This window comes from Dermochelys coriacea, chromosome 6 (assembly GCF_009764565.3).
Source record: "Dermochelys coriacea isolate rDerCor1 chromosome 6, rDerCor1.pri.v4, whole genome shotgun sequence".
NCBI lineage: Eukaryota > Metazoa > Chordata > Testudines > Dermochelyidae > Dermochelys > Dermochelys coriacea.
In genome coordinates this window covers 63,501,938-63,521,367 of record NC_050073.1, presented here as the reverse complement: position 1 = coordinate 63,521,367, position 19,430 = coordinate 63,501,938, and the positions used below count along the sequence as shown (strand labels likewise).

Here is a 19,430-nt window from a genome sequence, read left to right as displayed (position 1 = left end):
CACTGGTCACTTAGAAATTGATTGTCAGAGCTGGAATTCTACCAAAGTTAGACTGGGGGAAAGTAATGGTACTGCCTATCATAACAGGAGCTGACTACTGCTGTTGCCTGGGGCCAACTGCATCATCACTTTCCTATCTTTGACCATGGATTCTAAAAACACAACCACAACTTCAGCTTTAAGAACACAAGACTAATTACGAGTGAGGTTCTGCTTCTCTCCCACATTCATGCTGCTCCTCGTACAGCAGGGGCAGGGCAAACTTTTTGGCCTGAGGGCCACATCAGGTTTCCAAAATTGTATGGAGGGCCAGTTAGGGGAGGTTGTGTCTCCCAAAACAGCCAGGCGCGGCCCAGCCCCTGCCTCCTATCTGACCCGCCCTGCTTCTCGCCCCCTGACGACTCCCCTGGGACTTCTGCCCCAGCCAACCTTCCCTGTCCCCTGATGGCCCCCCCGCCGGGACGCCTGCCCCATCCACCACCCCCTGCTCTCTGTCCCCTGACCATCCCCGGACCCTGCACCTCTGACTGCCCCATCCAACCTCCCCTCTCATTCCTGACTGCCCCCCTGGGATCCCTGCCCCATCCAACCCCCCTGTTCCCTGCCCTCTGACCACCCCGACCCCTAGCCATACCCCTGAACTCCCTTGCCCACTATCCAGACCAACCCCCCCCGCACCCTTATTGTGCTGCCTGGAGCACCAGTGGCTGGCTGCGCAATAGCCGCACCACCCAGAGCACCGGTGGCTTGCTGTGCAATAGCCGCGCCACCCAGAGCACCGAGTCAGGCCGCGGCTCTGCAACTGTGCTGCCCGGCTGCCTGGAGCGTTGTGCCAGTGGCGCACTGAGCCAGCAGGGGAGGGGCTGGGGGCTAACCTCCCGGGCCAGGAGCTCAGGGGCCAGGCAGGAGGGTCCCGTTGCTTGGATGTGGCCTGGTGCCACAGTTTGCCCACCTCTGTCATATAGCAATATGCTCATTGCTGCCATTTTAATTTGATTAAACTGAATTAGTACCAGGAATAGGAAAGTAAACCCAGAACTTTAGCAATCTGAGCTGATAAAAGGCCTGTTTAGGTCATTTTATCCATTTTCTAGGGGTCCGTGGTGCTTTCTCTAATCATCATTTCATGCATTTCGTTTAAAAAATATTTACTTGTCATATCTGGGGACTTCACTAAGATGTCACCATGTGGCAAAGCAATTTAGCTCTTTATCAATATTTATTTTCCAGTTCCTACGTCTAATCTCTTCTGTCCTTTCCCCAGCAGCTACCTAAACCTTTTAGTCGGCTGCCTATGTCTGTGCTTTAGAAACAAATGAATACCCTGCAATCAGAGCTTATAAAATTACCCTCAAGTCCAGGTCTTTTGTACATTTGTTTTTTTCTGAACAGCTATCAACCTCCTTAGTTTAGTAGAATATTCCAGAGCTGCGAAGAACTACATTAATCAGTCAGCTAAAAAGAAAGTCATGCTCAGGCTAGTACCACAAGCTAGCTACTGGCTACTAGAAGTCTATGTATTCAAATCTAAAGTGCCTAATTTCTTATAACAATGTAAAAAAAAAAAGCCAATAAGTACTTAAATTCCACCAAAAACTATGCAAAGAGTTTCCATTGCTTCATTTAAAAACAAATAAATATATCATGGCCTTCTCAGTAATGAAGCATTGAGTTCCAGTGCAGTTCAAGATGATTAGTTATAGGTCCACTGCTAACAACAGGAGATCATTAGACCATTCACTGTCTTTTCTAACATGAGCCCATGACAACTACTGGTCCTACTGAGCTACAGGTAACTGGCAGAGCTCTGAAGGGCAGAAAAGACAGCCTCACATGTTCTTGAAGTGTTGGGGGCAGTGATTCTGCTTCCAGTAGATACAGATATGTATTCCACTTTGGTGGGTGTGTGCTTAGCATACTGGACCAGAGACTTCTGCCTAGCAGTACTTGTAGAGGGGCAGTGCATGCGCTTGTGGCTGTGGCCCCTCCCCTGACTATATGAGGTGGTGCTCCCCCAACCCCCTCAGTTCCTTCTCACTGTCTGTGTTTTTCCCTAAGTCGCACTCTTCCCCAGAAAAACTGCGTCTCCATACTCTGGATGTCAGGCGATGTCTAGCCTTTTATCTTGACAGGACTACCGGTTCATACTTCGCCTCGCCTGTTCATGTCACATGCAGCCTTCATGAAGGGGCAAGTGGTCTCCACACAGACCATCTCTAGATGGATAACATCCTGTATCAAGACTGAGTATGAGATAGCTTCAGCTACACCTCCTCTGTGGATATGGGCTCACTCCAAGAGGGTGCAAGTGATGTCCATAGCATTCCTCAGTGACATTTCCATAGTGGACATTTGCAGGGTGGCCATGTGGTTGTCCACACATACATTTATGGACCATTATGCTACTACTATATCTTCCAAAGGGAACTAAGGTCTGGGAAGGGCAGAAGATTTAAAAACAATCCCTACTGCAGTAGACTCCAAGCCCCACTTCCCAGATTGAGGTACTTGCTTAGAAGTCACCAAAGCAGAATCCATATCTGCATCCACTTGAAGAAAAAGAAATGGTTAATTACTGTAAGTGTGGCTCTTAGAGATGTGATGCAGACATGTATTCTATGACTGACCCTCTATTCCCTCTGCATCGGAGTCTCCTCCCATAGGCTTTTGGTGCGAAGAAACTGAGTGGGGTCAGGGCGGCTCCGCCTTCTATAGCCAGGGGAGGGCCCACAGCCACAAGACGCGAGTGCTGCCCCTCTACAGGTACTGCTAGGCAAAAGGCTCCGTGTGGGGCGTGCACACACATCTGCATCACATCTTGAAGAACCAGTTACAGTTAGTAACTGTTTCTACCTGTGACAGTATTAAAAAAATAACAAAAAGCCTAGCCTGCAAAGAGTCTGTAAAACAAAACACTGTTGTTCTGGTCTCCATGTTTCAAATGATTAAAAAAAAAAAAGTTCAACTGAACAGACAGTTAACAAGAAAAACTGTTCTATCATAACCAGAAAGACAGCTCTACAAGCATCACTAAACAGGATAAAAATCAGTAAGTAGTTTTAGTTAAGGTCTCTCATTAAATTAATCAGACAGACAATCTCACTTTCAATAGTCCTCACAGAAGAGCACATGAAATATACAAAGTTAGTGTCCCCATGTTTTGGTAATTAACTCTTTGGGTGAGGAAAGGAGAGTATGGAGATGAGTTAGTTAAAAAAAATTACCCAAATATTTTCTTTGAAACAAACATTTATACAAAAGCTTTGTGTGCTGAATTGCTCTGAAGAAACTTAAATAATATAATACCACACAAGAAAGAGTTGTGTTAGTTTTCTCCTTCTTCACCTTCTTCTTGTTTAATAACTGGGACACCTAAAACAGAGAGAGAAAAGGCCTGATAAGAATCATTGATGCAGTATCCACAAATGCTAGTCAACTAGGAGTTCAGAGGAGAAGCAAGAACGAGTTTAAGCTGCCACCAGCAAAAAAGGCTTTTGCTACTGCTTTTTAACTGAAGACAACAAATCAAGCTTCCCATGCGTCTGAGTATCTTCTTCCCGTCCTGATTCTAACTATTGGTTCTCCCTTCACTACCCCAGGCCTCAGCTTAAGAACTCTCTTCTACGTTGTTGCTTCCATTTCTTGAGTAGCAGGGACTACAGTATATTAGAGCATGGCTTCCCAATAATGAGTGGTCAGTGTTCTGCCCAACTGGGTCACAGTGTTTGTGCTGAGACACCATAATGCAACCATCCCAAGAGGAGAGCTGCACACGTTCTTCTTGGAGGTACATGATCTCGTGCTGACAGGGTATGAGGAACACTGATTAACTCTTAAACCTTGGTGTGTGCCATTCTAACAGTGCACTGGTGTCGTTATGTAAACAACGGTTACCCCTTTGATCATACAAATACATGCCTCACACCAGCTTCTCTATTCAGCTGTCTACTCTTCTCACACAGCACCTGTTGCTCCAGCCCATTCTTCATATCAACATTTCTCTCTAGCCATGTCTCAGTGTCCTCTTTCCTCCCACCTCTTCAATAATTCAGGTTCTGACGTCTCATCCTCTGCTCTTGCTCCCTACACTGATACTCTATTCTTCACCCATTTGCCTGCCTCTCTTACTTCTGCTTTCTCCCCACCACTCACCTCCCAGCTGGTGCCCACCCTGCCCACTTCTCCCTCGTGCTGTCCACTATTACTCAACCAACCCTTCATCCTTTAGAAGCCATTCAAACAGAGAAGCTCTTTAGATTTGCCTTAAAGGAGAAGTGAGCTGCTTTTTAAATAAATACCAGAAAGATTTATGATCATCAGCCATTAACATAACATTAAATACGTTTAAAAACAAAACACAATATTTGAAAATCATTTCCCCTTTTTATTACCAGCCAGGACAAGAGCTTGGAATTCTATGTTTCCCCTGAAAGAGCTGATGACTTCCCTAGCCCTAGAATCAAGGTAAAGAACATACGGCGTTGCTATGATTTAGGTGTTTTCCCTCTCACCATCTCTTGTGGGAAAACCTAGAATCCTGAACATGGGCATTAGGAGATAAATCCACTTACATTACTGGGGTCTCATCATTAAGTCAACATGTGAATTCTACAAGAGATTTAAAATCTTAACAGATATTGTCTCTCAAAAAATCAAAACACATTTCAGTTCACCTCTAAGTTATGCTGTTATGAGTACTTTGACTGGGTACTAGTTCAAAACATCAGAGCAAGACCCTCTCTGAAGCTGTAGTGATGCAAAGTGACAGGTCTAATTTGAAACAGCTTTTGTTGTAAATGAAGTCACTATGAAGGCTGAAGCCAATTCAGAGGAGCTCCACAGCACTCACCTTCTTTCAAAGACTCGAAAATCCACTCTCAGAAGAAGTTGAGGCTATGGTTGAACAATTTAGCTTGTGCAGAGGTGAACACATAGTGGAGTAAGTGTTGAAAGGAAAAATAAAGAATGCCGCTCATTGAGTTGGTTCCCACCCCTCCTCCAGATCTCACAGTTGTACTTTTGTGGTGCTGAGCCAATACCCGACTGTTCTCATTACACTAAACAAAAGATCTTGTATAATAAATGCCACCCAGCTGCTGCTTAAAGCTCACCATCTAGTTTTTTCAGCCTGGGCACTCGTTTGGTTGCTTCCTCGACCCAGCTGCTCTGCTGATCGGCAGAGTATTTCTCTTCCAGTGGATTGCCCACAAACACCAGATCCTCCAGGAATGGCAAGTCTGCAAGTCTCACAAACTCTGCTGCAATCACAAAAGAAGATGTTAGAAATAGACTGCGGAACACAAAAAGCACATCTGCACTAAGGCTGCTTTTCAATACCTGGACAGATACAGCCAGGATATTTTTAGGTGAGGAAGGATATGGATTTATTGGGTACGAACTGGGTACCAGGATGAAGAATGCAGATGACAGATGATAAAAGCAATGGGTCAGATAGATTGTTCAAAGAACAAACCCATGACACAGAAGTTGAATAAACAGACTTTCTCAATATTTTTTTAATTCTCTTGTTTGAGCAGGCAATCTGAACAGCTTGTTCATCTCTGCAGGCTCCATGCTAAACTTGCCCACTCAGAACCTTAGAAGCCAGTTTCCCTACTTTGACCCAAGCTGTCTCAGCTTATGCACACTCATCATACTCAGTAAAAAAATTCAGAAGAGAACCTAGGGGCCTAGGCTTACCCCAATCTTTCACCAAATTATTGGACATATAGAGAATCTTCAGCTTCTTCATGACATGGATGCCCTTCAGCTTCTCAATTAAATTGTATGAGATCCACAGCTCCTCTAGTGTATCTCCAACTGCCTCCTGGAAAATGATAACACCTCTCAGAAAAGTGAGAGTAAGTCTTCCTATATTTCCCAGATTATCTCTGCTCCCTTTCTCCCCTCCAGATACTATGTCACAAAACAAATAGAACCATATCTTTCAATATTCCTTGTTTTCTTTTAAGCAGGTTCCTAATTCTGGATGACAAAGCTTCAAGGAAAGAAAATCCCAAGTTTTGAAATAAATCTCTCAGCTTCTTTAGAAAAATAAATCAAGACACTAGCAAGATATACTGAACATCTGAGCAGAGCAGAGTTCTACTCAAGGCATATGGAGAGAAAGGAGCTATTTTAGCTGCATGTGGAGAGTTCTGTAGTGCTAGATGACTGCAGTTCATCAACCGTTTTAGAGGGTTTAGTATGTAATATAAGGGATTGCACAGTTTCAGACAAGTGCATGCTTATATCTGCAGGTTTCAAATTTCATTTTCTGTCCTCAGCAATCCTCCAGCAAGAGGAGAAAGAGAGGTTACTTACCATAACTGTTGTTCCTTCAGAGTCACCTCTGTGCATTCACACCTGTGGGATACAGCAGCCCTGGTGTTGAGTGGAGGAACTGCCTTGAAAAGCCATATCCTGCAAGCAGGAATGCACAGAGGCTCTTGAAGAACAAACTTGTTCCTTTATTTCTTTGGTTTTAATTATACAGACATCTTAGAACAGAGGTAATAAAATATGCTTCCTCTCATCTAGATCTTTGCTTTGTTATCTATATTTCTACCCTTGCCTCTCTGCCACATGCCTTTTATCCCATTGTTCAGCGTGCCAATCACCCCTGTGATGGGTAGAGTCACAATGTGATTTACAGGCAGGCCAATGTGTGCAGTGATTGACCACAATATCAAAAGCACCTTCTGGCAGGAGATGAGATTCATATAAGCAAAGGGAGCAGAAGTTATAATTCATATAATGCCACTGGAGTTTATGGTGCTTTACACATAGATAGAAAATGCAGACTCTCTACCAATAGATCTTACAATCTAAGGGCCTGCTCTTGTATGTGGAATCTCATGTTATGGGAGTCGTGTGTAGAGGGCCTTACAAGATCATATCCCAGGTTAGAAAAATAGCAAAAGCAACAGCAAAAGGGTCTGGGAAAGTTGGCTGATTGAGACAATATAGGTAGCAGATAATGCATATTTAAAATGAAAAATGTTCCTCTTAAGCTTATTGGTGGATTTAAATGTTTTATTTGGTGGATTAGCATTTAAAGTCTGTAAAGAGGGAGGGCATTTTAAGGAGAGATTTCAATGAAGAGAGGGTGGTTGACTGGCACAAGGGAAATGAGAGATTACTCCACGCATTATGAGCAACATGTAGTAAGTAAATAAAACAAAATAAATGGTTAGGCGCTAAGGTTGAATTATGTGAAGAGAGATGCAAGGGTAGGGAAATTACTCTTCCCCTATGCCTTGATGCAAGAATTACGTAGCACTTCATTGCTCAGTTTAATAAATGTAAACTACAAAAAGGGACATACCAGCCCATTCAGATTCTTTATGTTGTTTCTCCCCAATGAAAGAATCCGCAAGTTTTCTGCAATGGAGGGAGAAGAGCTTCTTATTAACAAATGACTGGTGCTTAAAATATAAAGAGCTGTTGGAAATCTGACAACATTCTGTATACCACAGACAAGAGAGGTTTGTATTCTGAACAGGCTATATTCAGGAAGAATGACATGTCAGAAGCAAACTACATACTGTTCTAGATATAGATTGTAATGAATGGGTGGAGTGGATGGCTCAAGTATGGGTATTAGAAAGTCTCATCTGTAGGCTGCCTGTTTACATCCAGTCCAGGATTAAACAAAACAGGCTGCCATTCTGGTGTGCTAGTGCTCATGTGTGTGAAGCAAGATTAAATTTTTGGTCCTGATCTTACTTCCCAGGCCAGGAGGGATTGGGACCACTACTAAGGAGGCAGACTCAGTTCCTGAATAGGAGGCAATACCTGGTGTCACTTTATAACAACTCGTGTCTGATTAGAAAGAGGTCAACAATTTTGGCCTGTGTGATTCTAGTAGTAATACAGCCACTCTGATGAGATTTATTTTCAAATTGCCTATTCTTGTTCAATCACGAATTGTTCTTGTGATGTGCCAGAACACCTGAAGCTATCAAAAACAAAGAGTCTTTTTCATGAAACTTCATTTCCAGCTGTTCTTCCAGATATGCACAAAAACATTCTATAGTGTCTAATTAGGTTAACCTCTAATCAATGGTTTCCACAGCTATTTCAAGCCCTTTCTCACGGTGTGCATTTGAACTAGGCATTAATTACCTAATGATCTTGTTTTTCTCCTGTTTGCACAGTGATGAGAAATACGGTATGTACTATTTAATGATGAGGCAAATAAATATTCCATTCATGTACCAATAGCTGCTGCAGAGAAAGCACATCAGCTGTTTAGAGTGGTTGGGATGGGCTTTGGGTTGGTCAACAGTGACCTGTCCTGGCCAGCCACATCTGTAAGTAAAGGAAGGTTGTGATGACAGAAGGCCTAACAAGAGGTGGAAGAGAAGGGGAAATAGATGGGCTTTCATGAAGAAATTCAGGTGCAACTGGAATTCTTAATGAAATCCCAGAATCTGTACAAGTCCTGGACATATTACTTTCTGTGAGAAGAATACCATAGAATGTCAAAAGATGATTAGGTGATGTCTTTGGAAGGGAAAAAGTAAATGCCACTCATAATACAGCAAATCTGAAGCCTATTGGAACCATGTTACCTTGAATTTCCCAAACTCCCCATCCCATGGAAAAAGACTTGATCTAGCCAAATTATCCTCATCTTCTCTGAAACCATGATGAGAAACTATGGGTATGTTTTCCAAAAGCACTTAATATTGAACTTTTGAGTATCTGTTCAGTTATTATAAACCTTAAAATATAAAATTAGTGAACTAATGTTACTCGAAATGACGTCCAACTGGGAAAAATATTACTCTGTAAATATTCTTGTACTCAAAAATCCCAAACCTTGCAGGAAGCAAGATTTTCCCCAATGTAATATTGACATTAAGTAAAACAAAATTAAATGATTCAACTTGGCCTAAGCCTCATCCCTCAAAGGGAGTTAGGCACCTAAGTCCAGGCTGGAGGGAGGCACCTCCCCACCACTCAGGATGTACAATCCTGAACTCTCCCATAGAGTTAGGTGTCTCAGCCAGGTCAGCACTTTCTTAAGGAAAATGGAGACAACAGTGCCTCCCTATAGCCAATGTCCCATTGGTTAAAGCACTCAACCAGGATGTGGGAAGATGTGGGTTCAAATTCCCATTTTGCCTGATGTGAAATGGGGACTGGAACCAAGGTCTCCCACCTTCCTGGTGAGTCCCCTTTATTTATTTATTTTATTTAGAAGCGGGGAAATGAAAGGTGATATCAGAACAGGATGTCAATAGTTGGCCATGCGTCATAAACTATAGAACATATCTAATCCAAGCAGCTAGAATATAAGCACAATCAGTCATTGACATATCACTTACTTAGGCCGTTCAGGTTGGCGATTTTTTCAATGCAGTTTGTAGACAGAGACAATTTCCTTTAAAAGCAAGAATAATTAACAGCTTATATTAACAGAGCAACAGGAATCACTGGATCAGAAGAAGGCCCTCTTACAAATAACACTTTGTTAGAATGAAATCACATTTTACTCTTCTCTTATTATGTAGTAAACCACTGGATACATGCACAATCCTGTTCTCCTCAAATCATCCATCTCTCTAAGATTTAAATTTCACTTTTTTGGGATTCCACCACCAATTTTATACCATATGTGTGGCATCCTCCTTTGTGTGCCTGACTCAAACGAAAGATAGGTTATAATATTTCCCAAACTTTTCTTTCTGACGCGACCAATTAGCTCTATTTTGTGCTCCTCCTTCCTCATTCATATGGAGCCAAATGTTTCTCTTGGACATATTTTGGTCAAGAGCAATGCCAGGAGCAGCAGCACTATGAACTGTCATGGATGCTCTAGGCCTTTATACTAGGGTTCCTACTCTTTTGGAGAACCAGGACCTCAGCACAAGTCAGTCATTAAGCTGTTAAGAAGGTAATACTGCAGCAAATGAATTTCGGTACTATTACCATATGAGATTGAATCTCAAGACTTTTATTTCTGAACAGCAGTTCCAAGAGAAAGCCTGAGCATCTGGATGTGGTGGTGTAGACTTTGGCTCACAATTTCACACAAAAAGGTTAAGCAGCCACAACAGTTCAGGAGTCTTCAAAGGGACCACATGATTGTCCACGGCCTGATGGACTCCAGACATGGGACAGAAATTATTCACTTCGATGCCGTCTACCAGCCATTCAATGGACTGGTATTAATGCTGAGTTTGCTTTAATGTCTGAGAGAACTAGGTTCTGCCTTCTCAAGTAAGTGGGTATGATATTACTAAGCAGAAGAACTGATGTATGTTTCAGTGGGAGAAAGAACAGAGCTTAGGAGAAAGGAGCGATGTTGGACTGAAGAGATATTATGCTCACATCTAGAGGTAGTAGAGGTAGAGGAGAGAAAACCTAGACTTCAAAAAACCAGAAGTGATGACTAAAATTGAGTGTTTCCAGGTTTGTTTGTTTGTTTAACAGAACTTACTCGCAGTTAACAAGTGTGGACAGAGATGCATCCATCTTCTCTACAGGAGGAATCTGGGCATATAGTTTCACCTCCTTGGCCTCCGATGCCTTCTGGCCATTTTTTTCTTCCTGAGGAAAACAAAGAATGAAAAGAAAGGGCAAAAAAATGAGACACTGATTGGAATCTGCAGTTGTTAAAAAAATTATTCCTAATCTTCAAGAAAACAGAAGAAAAAGGGTTTAAAATCTTGTTTGTATTTCCTGGTGTTGTGGTTCATCTGAATTACATCTCACTTCCAGCAACCCAGACCCTCACTCAACTGTGTAATTAACAGGGATGATAACAGACACACACACAAAAACCCTTTAATTTAAAGAAAAAGAAGAAAGAGAAGACTGGCTTATTTCCAGGATATAAAAATGCTTATCAATGCATGTATTTTTAAAAAAATTTACAGGGAGGATCCCTGGATCAGATTCAGGATTTCAAGTCTCCAGCAAACTCAGTTGTTTCCCTTAGCATCTATTCTTCCTCTCTGCCCTTTACACCTACTCATCTCGGTCTGAATTAGGGGCCAGACACAGCAAAAATATATACCTAACAGTAGCGCTAGGGTTGTAGAAAACCTACTTCCCACTACATCCCTAAAGGTCAGTTTAAGGGGAACTCAGACTTAAACTGTATTATTAATCTGCGCTCCTCATAGTTCTGAGGAATGCATGTTTCCAGATCAGTGACAAATCATCTACCAAAAGATCTAGGTGTAAGGCACAAAAGTCTCAAATCACAATCTGAAATCAGTAAGTCTCAAAGCATAGAAAAAATTGTTAAACAGTAAACTGAAGAACATTCACTTTTGGTGCTAAAAAAATTAAACAAAAAAACCCCCCAGTGTTAAAGGAATATTATTTACATTGAAGTCAAGCACTCAAAAGTTAGGAAATGCCAGATTTATGAATGCTTGTGTAGACTTAATTCTGCTTCCTTCTGCATCCACGTCGCACATCTCCCAGCATTTGAAATAGCTAACATAGGACAGGTGCTGCCCTGGGGGGAAGGGGGGAAGGAGAGGAGGGGCCCAGGGTGTGTGTTGCAGAGTGAGCCTGCCCTGCATTCACCCTGCAGCAGTGGCTCCTGCCTCATGGGGCTGCCTGGGCTTGGCTCCCTGCTCTTGGTGTTATGACCTGGTCTCTGGTGCTTGAGGTTGCAGCACCGCTCAGGTTTGGCCTGTCTGACCCACTGTAGACAGAGACAGAGAATCAGATGGCCCAAACCAGAGAGGGGTGCCAAGCCCAGCCAGCCCTATGGGACAGGAGCCATTTCAACCAGGACTGGGAGTTTGGGGGGGTCAAGCAGGGCAGTCCCATGCAATGTTCCCTTTTTATTTTTATTATATATATATATTTTTATAATTTTTATATCCATACGTGGAATTAATTTTGTTATGTGCACCCATATGGAGGTGACATGTAGCGGGGGTGGGCCCGAGGGGTTCAGAGTGTGTGTGGAGGGGTTCAGGACTGGGGCAGAGAACTGGAGTGCAGGGGGGTGAGGGCTCTGGCTGGGGGTGAGGGTTCTGGGTTGAGGTTGAGGGGTTTGGGGTGTAGGAGGGGGCTCAGGGCTGGGGCAGAGGGTTAGGGTGCAGGGGTGAGGGCTCCAGCTGGGGGTTAGGGCTCTGGAGTGGGGCCAGGGATGAGGAGTTTGGGGTGCAGGCTGCCCTCTCCCCACCGGCAGGAGCTATGGGGCCGGGGAGAGGCGCCTCTCCCTGCGGCAGCGCTGCATGCCCCAACTTGCTCCCCTCTCCACACCCCTGTGGCTGTGCGCCTGCGCGGTCCTTTATAGCCTGCTGCGCGGCCACACAGCTTAGAGGGAACTTAGATCCCATGACACCCAAGACTATTGGGAGGTCTGATCCTGTGCACTGAATAAGGCAGGGGTCTTTGAGAAAATAGTATGTGATCATGTCATTAAAGACTATCTTAAAGCATATGAAGAAGGGGGCCGGATTTAGGCTGCGTAGGCAACCATAAAAAACTGGTATTTCCTAACTTTCAAGTGCTTGACTTTGCAACCCAAGTAATGTTCCTCTAATGTAATTTTTTTCTATGCAATTTCCTAGGGTTTGGTGGTGGTGGTGATGGGGGCAGGGGGGGGTTAGGGAAAAGGTAAAATTGAGTTTAATTACATGCAACAAGAAGTTATAAATGCCATCAGCATCACGATTTGAACCACAGACCTTCACCACTTGACTTACTGAACTAACTACATACTAGAAGCAGGAGCAGGCATTTATTCCAGAGGAAGAAGGACCATTGGGTCCAAGTACTAGGTCTTGGGGGTAGGTCATGGGAAGCAGACGGAGCATAGACTAACCCAGCTCTCTCCCACCACTCTCCTCCAGGAGTTGTGGGGAACTCCAGGTCCATGTAGTGCCCTGAGAGGTTGGAAAGGGATGCTGGGCCACGTGCTAGGGCTGCTAGGTAAGCATTTATGGAGGGGGGAGTCTGGCATGTTTCCTCTCCCATGGGTGCCTCCAGAAAGGTATATTGGCCACTTGGTCCACATGCCAGGTCCTGGGGTGTGAGAAAACCCAGGCTGCCTCTCTTTCCCTCTTTCTACTGCTGTAGCTGGGTGTTTGCTATAAAAGGTCTCTGCTGTTGCTACTATGGTGATGTTAGCCCAGTATCAGAATGTTTATATGCTTAGCTATTATTTTGACAGTGTCCCTGTTCTGAAGAGTTAATATTGTACACAAAATAAACTTGCATATAAAAGGAGAAACAGGTTGAAACCAGGAGGGACTCAGTCAGATTCTATCACATCTCCCAAGGACATAGATTGGGAGTAGAGAGAAGAATAGTTAAGAAAAAGGGGTATCCTGAACTGAAAATCCAAACATGGTAACAAAGCTCTATTATCCTACTCTTAGGTTGTGCCTATACACTCCACACCAAGCCCTGAACCTTCTAGAACAATGGTTTTCAAACGGTGGGTCATGACCCAGTACTGGGTCACGGAATGTAAAGCACTGGGTCACGGTGGCTCTGGTCAGCACTGCCAACCAGGCCGTTAAAAGTCCTTTTGGCGGTGCTGCCTGGGTAAGGCAGTCTAGTTCCTACCTGTTCTGTCACCACGCTGTGCCCCAGAAGGGGCCAGCAGCAGGTCTGGCTCCTAAGCGAGGGGGTCATGGTGCTCCGTGTAGCATCCCTGCCCCAAGCACCGGGAACCGGCCAATGGGAGCTAAAGGGGGTGGTGCCTAGGGGTGAGAGAAGCACGGAGCTGCTTGTGAGCCTCCACCTAGGAGCTGGACCTGCTGCTGGCCGCTTCTGGGGCGCAGCACAGTCTGTGGTGCCAGGACAGGTAGGAAGCCTTCCTTAGCCCCCACACTGCGCTGCTGACAGGGAGCCGCCCCAGGTAAGCCTGCGCCCCAAACCTGCGCCCCAATCCCTTGCCCCAGCCTTGAGCCCCCCAACCCAGAGCCCCGTCCTGTACCCCAAACCCCTCATCCCCAGCCCCACCCCAGACCCTGCACCCCCAGCCCAGAGCCCTGACCCCCTCCTGCATCCCAACCCCCTGCTCCAGCCCAGAGCCCCCCCAAACCCTGCAACCCTCATTACCAGCCCCACTCTGCCCCTCACCCCCACACTCCAAACTTCTGCCCCAGCCCTGAGCCCCTCCCACATCCCAAACCCCTCATCCCCAGCTTCGTTGGGTCGCAGGCATCAACAATTTTCTTCAACTGGGTCACCAGGAAAAAAGTTTGAAAACCACTGTTCTAGAAAGTAAAACAGTATAAATAACTTCTCTAGTATCTGGAAGGAATTGAGCATGTGTGTCACACCTATGTCATGATTTCCACATTGACGTCAGTGGAAAAATTCCCATGGATTTTGGATAAGGTCTCTGGATTATTTTCTATACCATTGTCTAATATCACAACTGTGTGATCTCCAACAAACAGAACTTTCTAGAGGGTTCCTGGCTTAGTGTGAAGGCACTTAGTCCATAGGCACATCCCACGAAATGGAGATCTATACTAAGTCTAATCGAAAAAGAATAATATATAATAAACTTGTTGCTCATTTAAACTTTGCAGAGGGAATAATGCAATGGATCTGCATGCATGGGGAAAAACACTTAGGATAATACTAATGTAAGTCATCTTTAACCTTTACACGGTTAAAACACTATAAACAGAGACTTAGTTTTGAATTCAGACTTTTTTTAAAGTTACTTATGGGAGTTTTTGCTTCATGCACTGTTCAGATAAAATCTTGGCTCAACTATGTCAATGGCAAAATTCCAATTGACTTCAAGGGGGCCAGGATTTCATCCTTGATAATTTTGCCCTAGGGATAAACTCTAATTAGGTGATCAAAATTGAACAGAGTATAATTAGACAGAGACAATCAAAAGACATACTGCTGAGAAAAACCTCTTTGTAGTATCAGATCTCCTGTCAATGTACAATCTGGCAGTGTTAGGCCAGATACTAAAATACAGCTTTCATGGTCAGGACAATTTAATAGGAATAGCACACACAGGTTCAAATGAAATTGATTTCAGTGAGACACTAATAAAATAATGTTGTTTCATGAAACTTCTTTTAGTGGCAGATGTTTCAAGGAAATTACCTTTTCTACATTATTGTAATGAATTTAATCAAACTGGATAAAACCATCCTATTTACAACTGAGATCCAAACCACAGAGTACTACCGAGACAACCACAGATACTTCTCTTGTACTTACCCATTTGGCTAGAGCTTCTTTAATAGTTGTTGCTTTTGCCTAAACAAAAATCAAAAGAAGAATCATTATAATTTTTTTTGGCTGAATTGTTCATTGCAGAGCTAGTTTTTTCCCCTTAAGTTCCATGGTCTCTCTTCCTACAACTGATCCTAAGACGCAGAATTGAAGAACCCCCTTCCAAAAGCTACTTTTAATTTTATTCAGTGAGTCGTTCAATAGCAATTTTAGAGGTGGTGCAATAAGTTTGAACATACATGCACAATTTCTCCAGGACACCAAGCACATCATCTTCTTGATCTTGCCTGCTCTCTGTAGGCATGGGTACTCAGGGCTTGGAATACTGGACCAAGTTCTCTGCATCTCTGGTGAATGTCTATTGAAGCCAAAGAAGTTATATGCTGGTTGGGGTATTGCAGTATGGTATACCAAGATTCTGCTGATGAATTTGGCTTAATGCCTTAGCAGATCACACTTATCACAGAGCTTTCACATGTGGAAATTTGCTAAGCCTTTTTGAAACATACTAAGGAAAACTTTGTCCTTTCTGCACAGGGTCAGGTGTAGCCTGTGGGATTTTCTTATTTTATTTTTATTTCTCCATCAACTATGCTATGCTTCTAGCACCTCAAATTATTGAAAGTCACACTGTGTTCAATTAAAAAAAGAAGTGTGAAAGCTACCATACAATATTCACTTAATGGACTGACCCACAATAACAGCAGAAACTTGGTATACCTGACTGAAATACCCCAGCCACCATATTGAGGCCCACTGCAAAACCCCACTAACTCCTCTACCTATTTCTATCCTAATGCCAGTGAAGAAAGAAATTTTGTAGCATGTCCAAAAAGTTTTAAAAAATCAAGGCTCTAAAGGACAAAGGAGGGAGAAATGTTTCAGAGTCAAGGATCTCTCAGAGAAAACAACCTGTCAACTGCTTCCTCACTTTAAAATCAAGAGGACTCCAGCTTGAACACCTCTGTTAATCTTAACTGTACAGTACAGCACAGGGAGAGATTTTCTGGTAGCTGAACAGATCAGAGAACACTAATGTTATGTACTTTATGTCCAGTGCTCCACTCAGCAAGAGTCATCCCATTCTGATTGACTTTAGTTTCTGAATGGTCTCATCATGTAACCCCATGTAGAGCATATTATGCTAGTGCAATCTCTATAATAGTATGCTATTATTATGTTCTAGAATTATGCTAGTGGAAAGCATCTATAATAGTAGAAAGATTAGATTGTAAGACCCTTGGGTCAAGGTCCATCTTTTTGTTCTGTGTTTGTACAGAGCCTTGAACAACAGGGTCCCTGTCATAATTAGGACTCCTAGGCATTATGGTAATACAAATAACTAATAATGATAACAACAACAACAGCAGCAGCAGCTCTAGATACAAAAGGAAAGTACATGTGCTTTTTGTCAGACTACCGAACATATGATGGCTAAAACTGCTGAGTGGTCAAAGTGATCCAGAATCTAACAAAATTCCAAACTTGTGAACCTGTGTCTCAACTGGCAGGTATGTTCCTTCATTTGGGGATGCAGATATAAACTTCACTAATTCTTCCAGTTGCTTCCCCAACCTACCACTATCAACACAATCTTATCTAGATTAAAAGAAAAGGAGTACTTGTGGCACCTTAGAGACTAACAAATTTATTTGAGCATAAGCTTTCGTGAGCTGTGAGTGTTCGGTATTTTCCACCGAATGCATCCGATGAAGTGAGCTGTAGCTCACGAAAGCGTATGCTCAAATAAATTTGTTAGTCTCTAAGTACTACAAGTGCCACAAGTACTCCTTTTCTTTTTTGCGAATACAGACTAACGCGGCTGCTACTCTGAAACCTGTTATCTAGGTTAAGCTACTGCCATCTAGCCTTTATCAATCTCCAATCACCTAAAAGACTTTGGTAATTTGTTCCACCACACTAGCTGAATCAAACACCAAGAGCATTATAGGGCTGAGAATCATTCCTGAATTAAGAACACTGCATCCCTTCTTCCCTCACTAACTCTCACAACTCTATCAATCCCTGTGAAGGACCACAGATGAGCCAACAAAAGTACATGTCTTTTAGATTTTCAGCTCTTTGGGACATGATCTGTCATTTATTATATGCTTGTTCGATGCCTAACACAATGGGCCCAACTTGATTGCAGCATGCAAATGCTACTGCAATAATAAATATTAAATAACTGGTTCAAAGGGAGGTGACAGATATAATAAAATCAACATGAACTCTTGATCTGTATCACTCACCATTAAACAAAAAGATGACTAGTACAGTTTCTTTCCCATACTCTAGCCTAAAAACTGACTGAATTTTAAATTTAAATAATCCATGTGATATAATTTAAATATAGTGACAAGTGTCTTTCCTGACTTCTTCAGAGTTGCACCCCTAACCATCCTGCCTCTCCCACTGCTGACACCTGGCTTGATGCTGATGGTGAGGATGAAAACCAGTAACAGGAAAATAGGTCATCTTGGTAGCACAGATCAGGGTTTCTTGGAGTAGGTTCAAATTCACTTCAGCAAGAATACCAATATGGCCTGCCTTCTTGCTACTGGAAGGCTTCACTGATCCCAGGCATGGTGCACCAACTAGCCTTGCTGTAAATCTGACATGAACCAGCCCAATACTAGGCATCCTTCACCTGGGAACTGGCTGCTTTCCCAGAGTGACTAAGGTTAAAGGAGGTTAGATTGCTGAAAGGAATGTCAAGTAATCAAAATGTTGTACTGCTGATTATGCCAAATGATCAAGGGCTGAAAATGTCACCTTTGACAGCTCACATTGATGTTACAGGAACAAGAACAACAACAAATAATCTAAGGAAAAAAACAGAAGTCTGCACACGCAGAGGATTGGTAAAATATAATAGAAAAATATTAAATAATCCATGCTCTGCCCCCTCAGTGAAATCATTTCTTACCAGGGATCATTACAGAACATTTACAAAAATTCAACACATACAGCAATGTTCCCAGGGGAAAAATAGATAACTCGGGTTCATCCTCATTTTTATGCATTTAATGCTTCTTGGTCATTTCAGTCAAATAAAACCACATGAAATTTCACAGGAAAGGGAGCTGTAATCAGGCTAGTCAAAATAGATTATGTATTTACTACAGTCTTCAAAACATCTATTAATTCAGCATTTTAATGATGGTGATTCCTGGCACTCAAGCAGCTCCAGGAGGAGGCATAAGATCATTTGCTCCTGCTATTCTGATCTAGCCCTGGAATAATTCTCTTTCCAAGACACAACCTTTTTCTGGTTTATTTGTTTCTTTATAACAACCATTCACAATTGCAGGAAATAACCCCAGGGTCCTAGATAGCAGGCCAGTTTATGTGTTGCCCTCTGGCCCATTTATACCTCTCCAAGAGTTGGCTCTGCTACCAAGCAGTTCACTCCACACCAACACCCCTTGCAGCTCCCATTGCAGGGGCCTGTCAAGGAGAAAGGGGGAACAGCGACAAGAAGTTGCTCTCTGTCTATTCTGGACTGCAAAACACCCTCTAGGATGCTGTTGCAGCTGAGAGCAAGTTAAAACAACCCTGAGACTGCTCTAACTTATGCTGGGGGCCAGATGGGTTCCTCGCAGGGCTCAGAACACAGGAGGGGCAAAGGCTCCTCCTCTCTGGGTCGAGAAACAGGGAGAGTCCGGCCCAACATTGCCACGTTCAGTGCAATATGCTCCAATGGCCAAGCCAGGCTCCCCAGGCCCCTTTCCCTCCCCTTCCCATAGCCAGGGGGCCCACTAGGTGCCCCAGCTCCTCCTTCCGCCCCCCCCGTCTCCTCAATCCCGCCTCGCTGCCCCCGCCAGCAGAGTCACCTCCTCTCCCCCTCAGCCACCCCAGCCGGCCAGGTGCCGCCTCTCCCCTTACCCCAGCCCCTCCCCGCCCCCTCCGCCTTTGAACAGACTCACCATTACGGTTGCTACTGTCGCTGATCCGGTTGCTATGGCACGCCAGTCTCCTGCGCATGCTCAGCAGCAGTAAAGGCGAGGAGCCGGGGATCATAGAGACACCACGGCAACTAGACAGTCCCTAGCCCGGAAATCACATGACCTTTCCCGCCCGCTCCTCGCTCGCTGTCCCCCCCCCCCCCCGCTGCGCAGAGCGCCCCTGTGTCGCTGAGCGCAGCGGGGCGCTGGAGGACACGGTCGGGGTCTCTGTCTCTCGCGAATTGGGCGCCGCGTGGCCCGGCCGGTAACCGCCGCTCCGTGTGT

General features: G+C 43.9%; 1 protein-coding gene and 1 long non-coding RNA gene across 3 annotated transcripts; one reads left to right on the top strand and one right to left on the bottom strand.

The window, feature by feature from the left end:
- Window positions 1-996: 996 nt before the first annotated feature.
- Window positions 997-19,262, bottom strand: DNAL1 (dynein axonemal light chain 1). Of its 2 annotated transcripts, none has more exons than XM_038407784.2 (8): window positions 19,128-19,245; window positions 15,184-15,222; window positions 10,451-10,560; window positions 9,336-9,391; window positions 7,328-7,383; window positions 5,701-5,827; window positions 5,112-5,258; window positions 997-3,372 (listed from the first exon to the last, which is right to left on the bottom strand). In XM_038407784.2, exons 1-8 carry the CDS (start codon window positions 19,128-19,130, stop codon window positions 3,326-3,328), a joined length of 585 nt encoding a protein of 194 aa, XP_038263712.1. In that variant the 5' UTR covers window positions 19,131-19,245; the 3' UTR covers window positions 997-3,325. The 2 variants fall into 2 exon arrangements, with proteins under 2 accessions (XP_038263712.1, XP_043373455.1); XM_043517520.1 differs by lacking the exon at window positions 997-3,372 and adding an exon at window positions 4,185-4,453 and having other exon boundaries at window positions 19,128-19,262.
- Window positions 5,770-11,144, top strand: LOC122460819. Its single transcript, XR_006282336.1, has 2 exons — window positions 5,770-5,861; window positions 5,976-11,144. It is a non-coding gene; the product is annotated as an uncharacterized LOC122460819 (long non-coding RNA).
- Window positions 19,263-19,430: the final 168 nt, after the last annotated feature.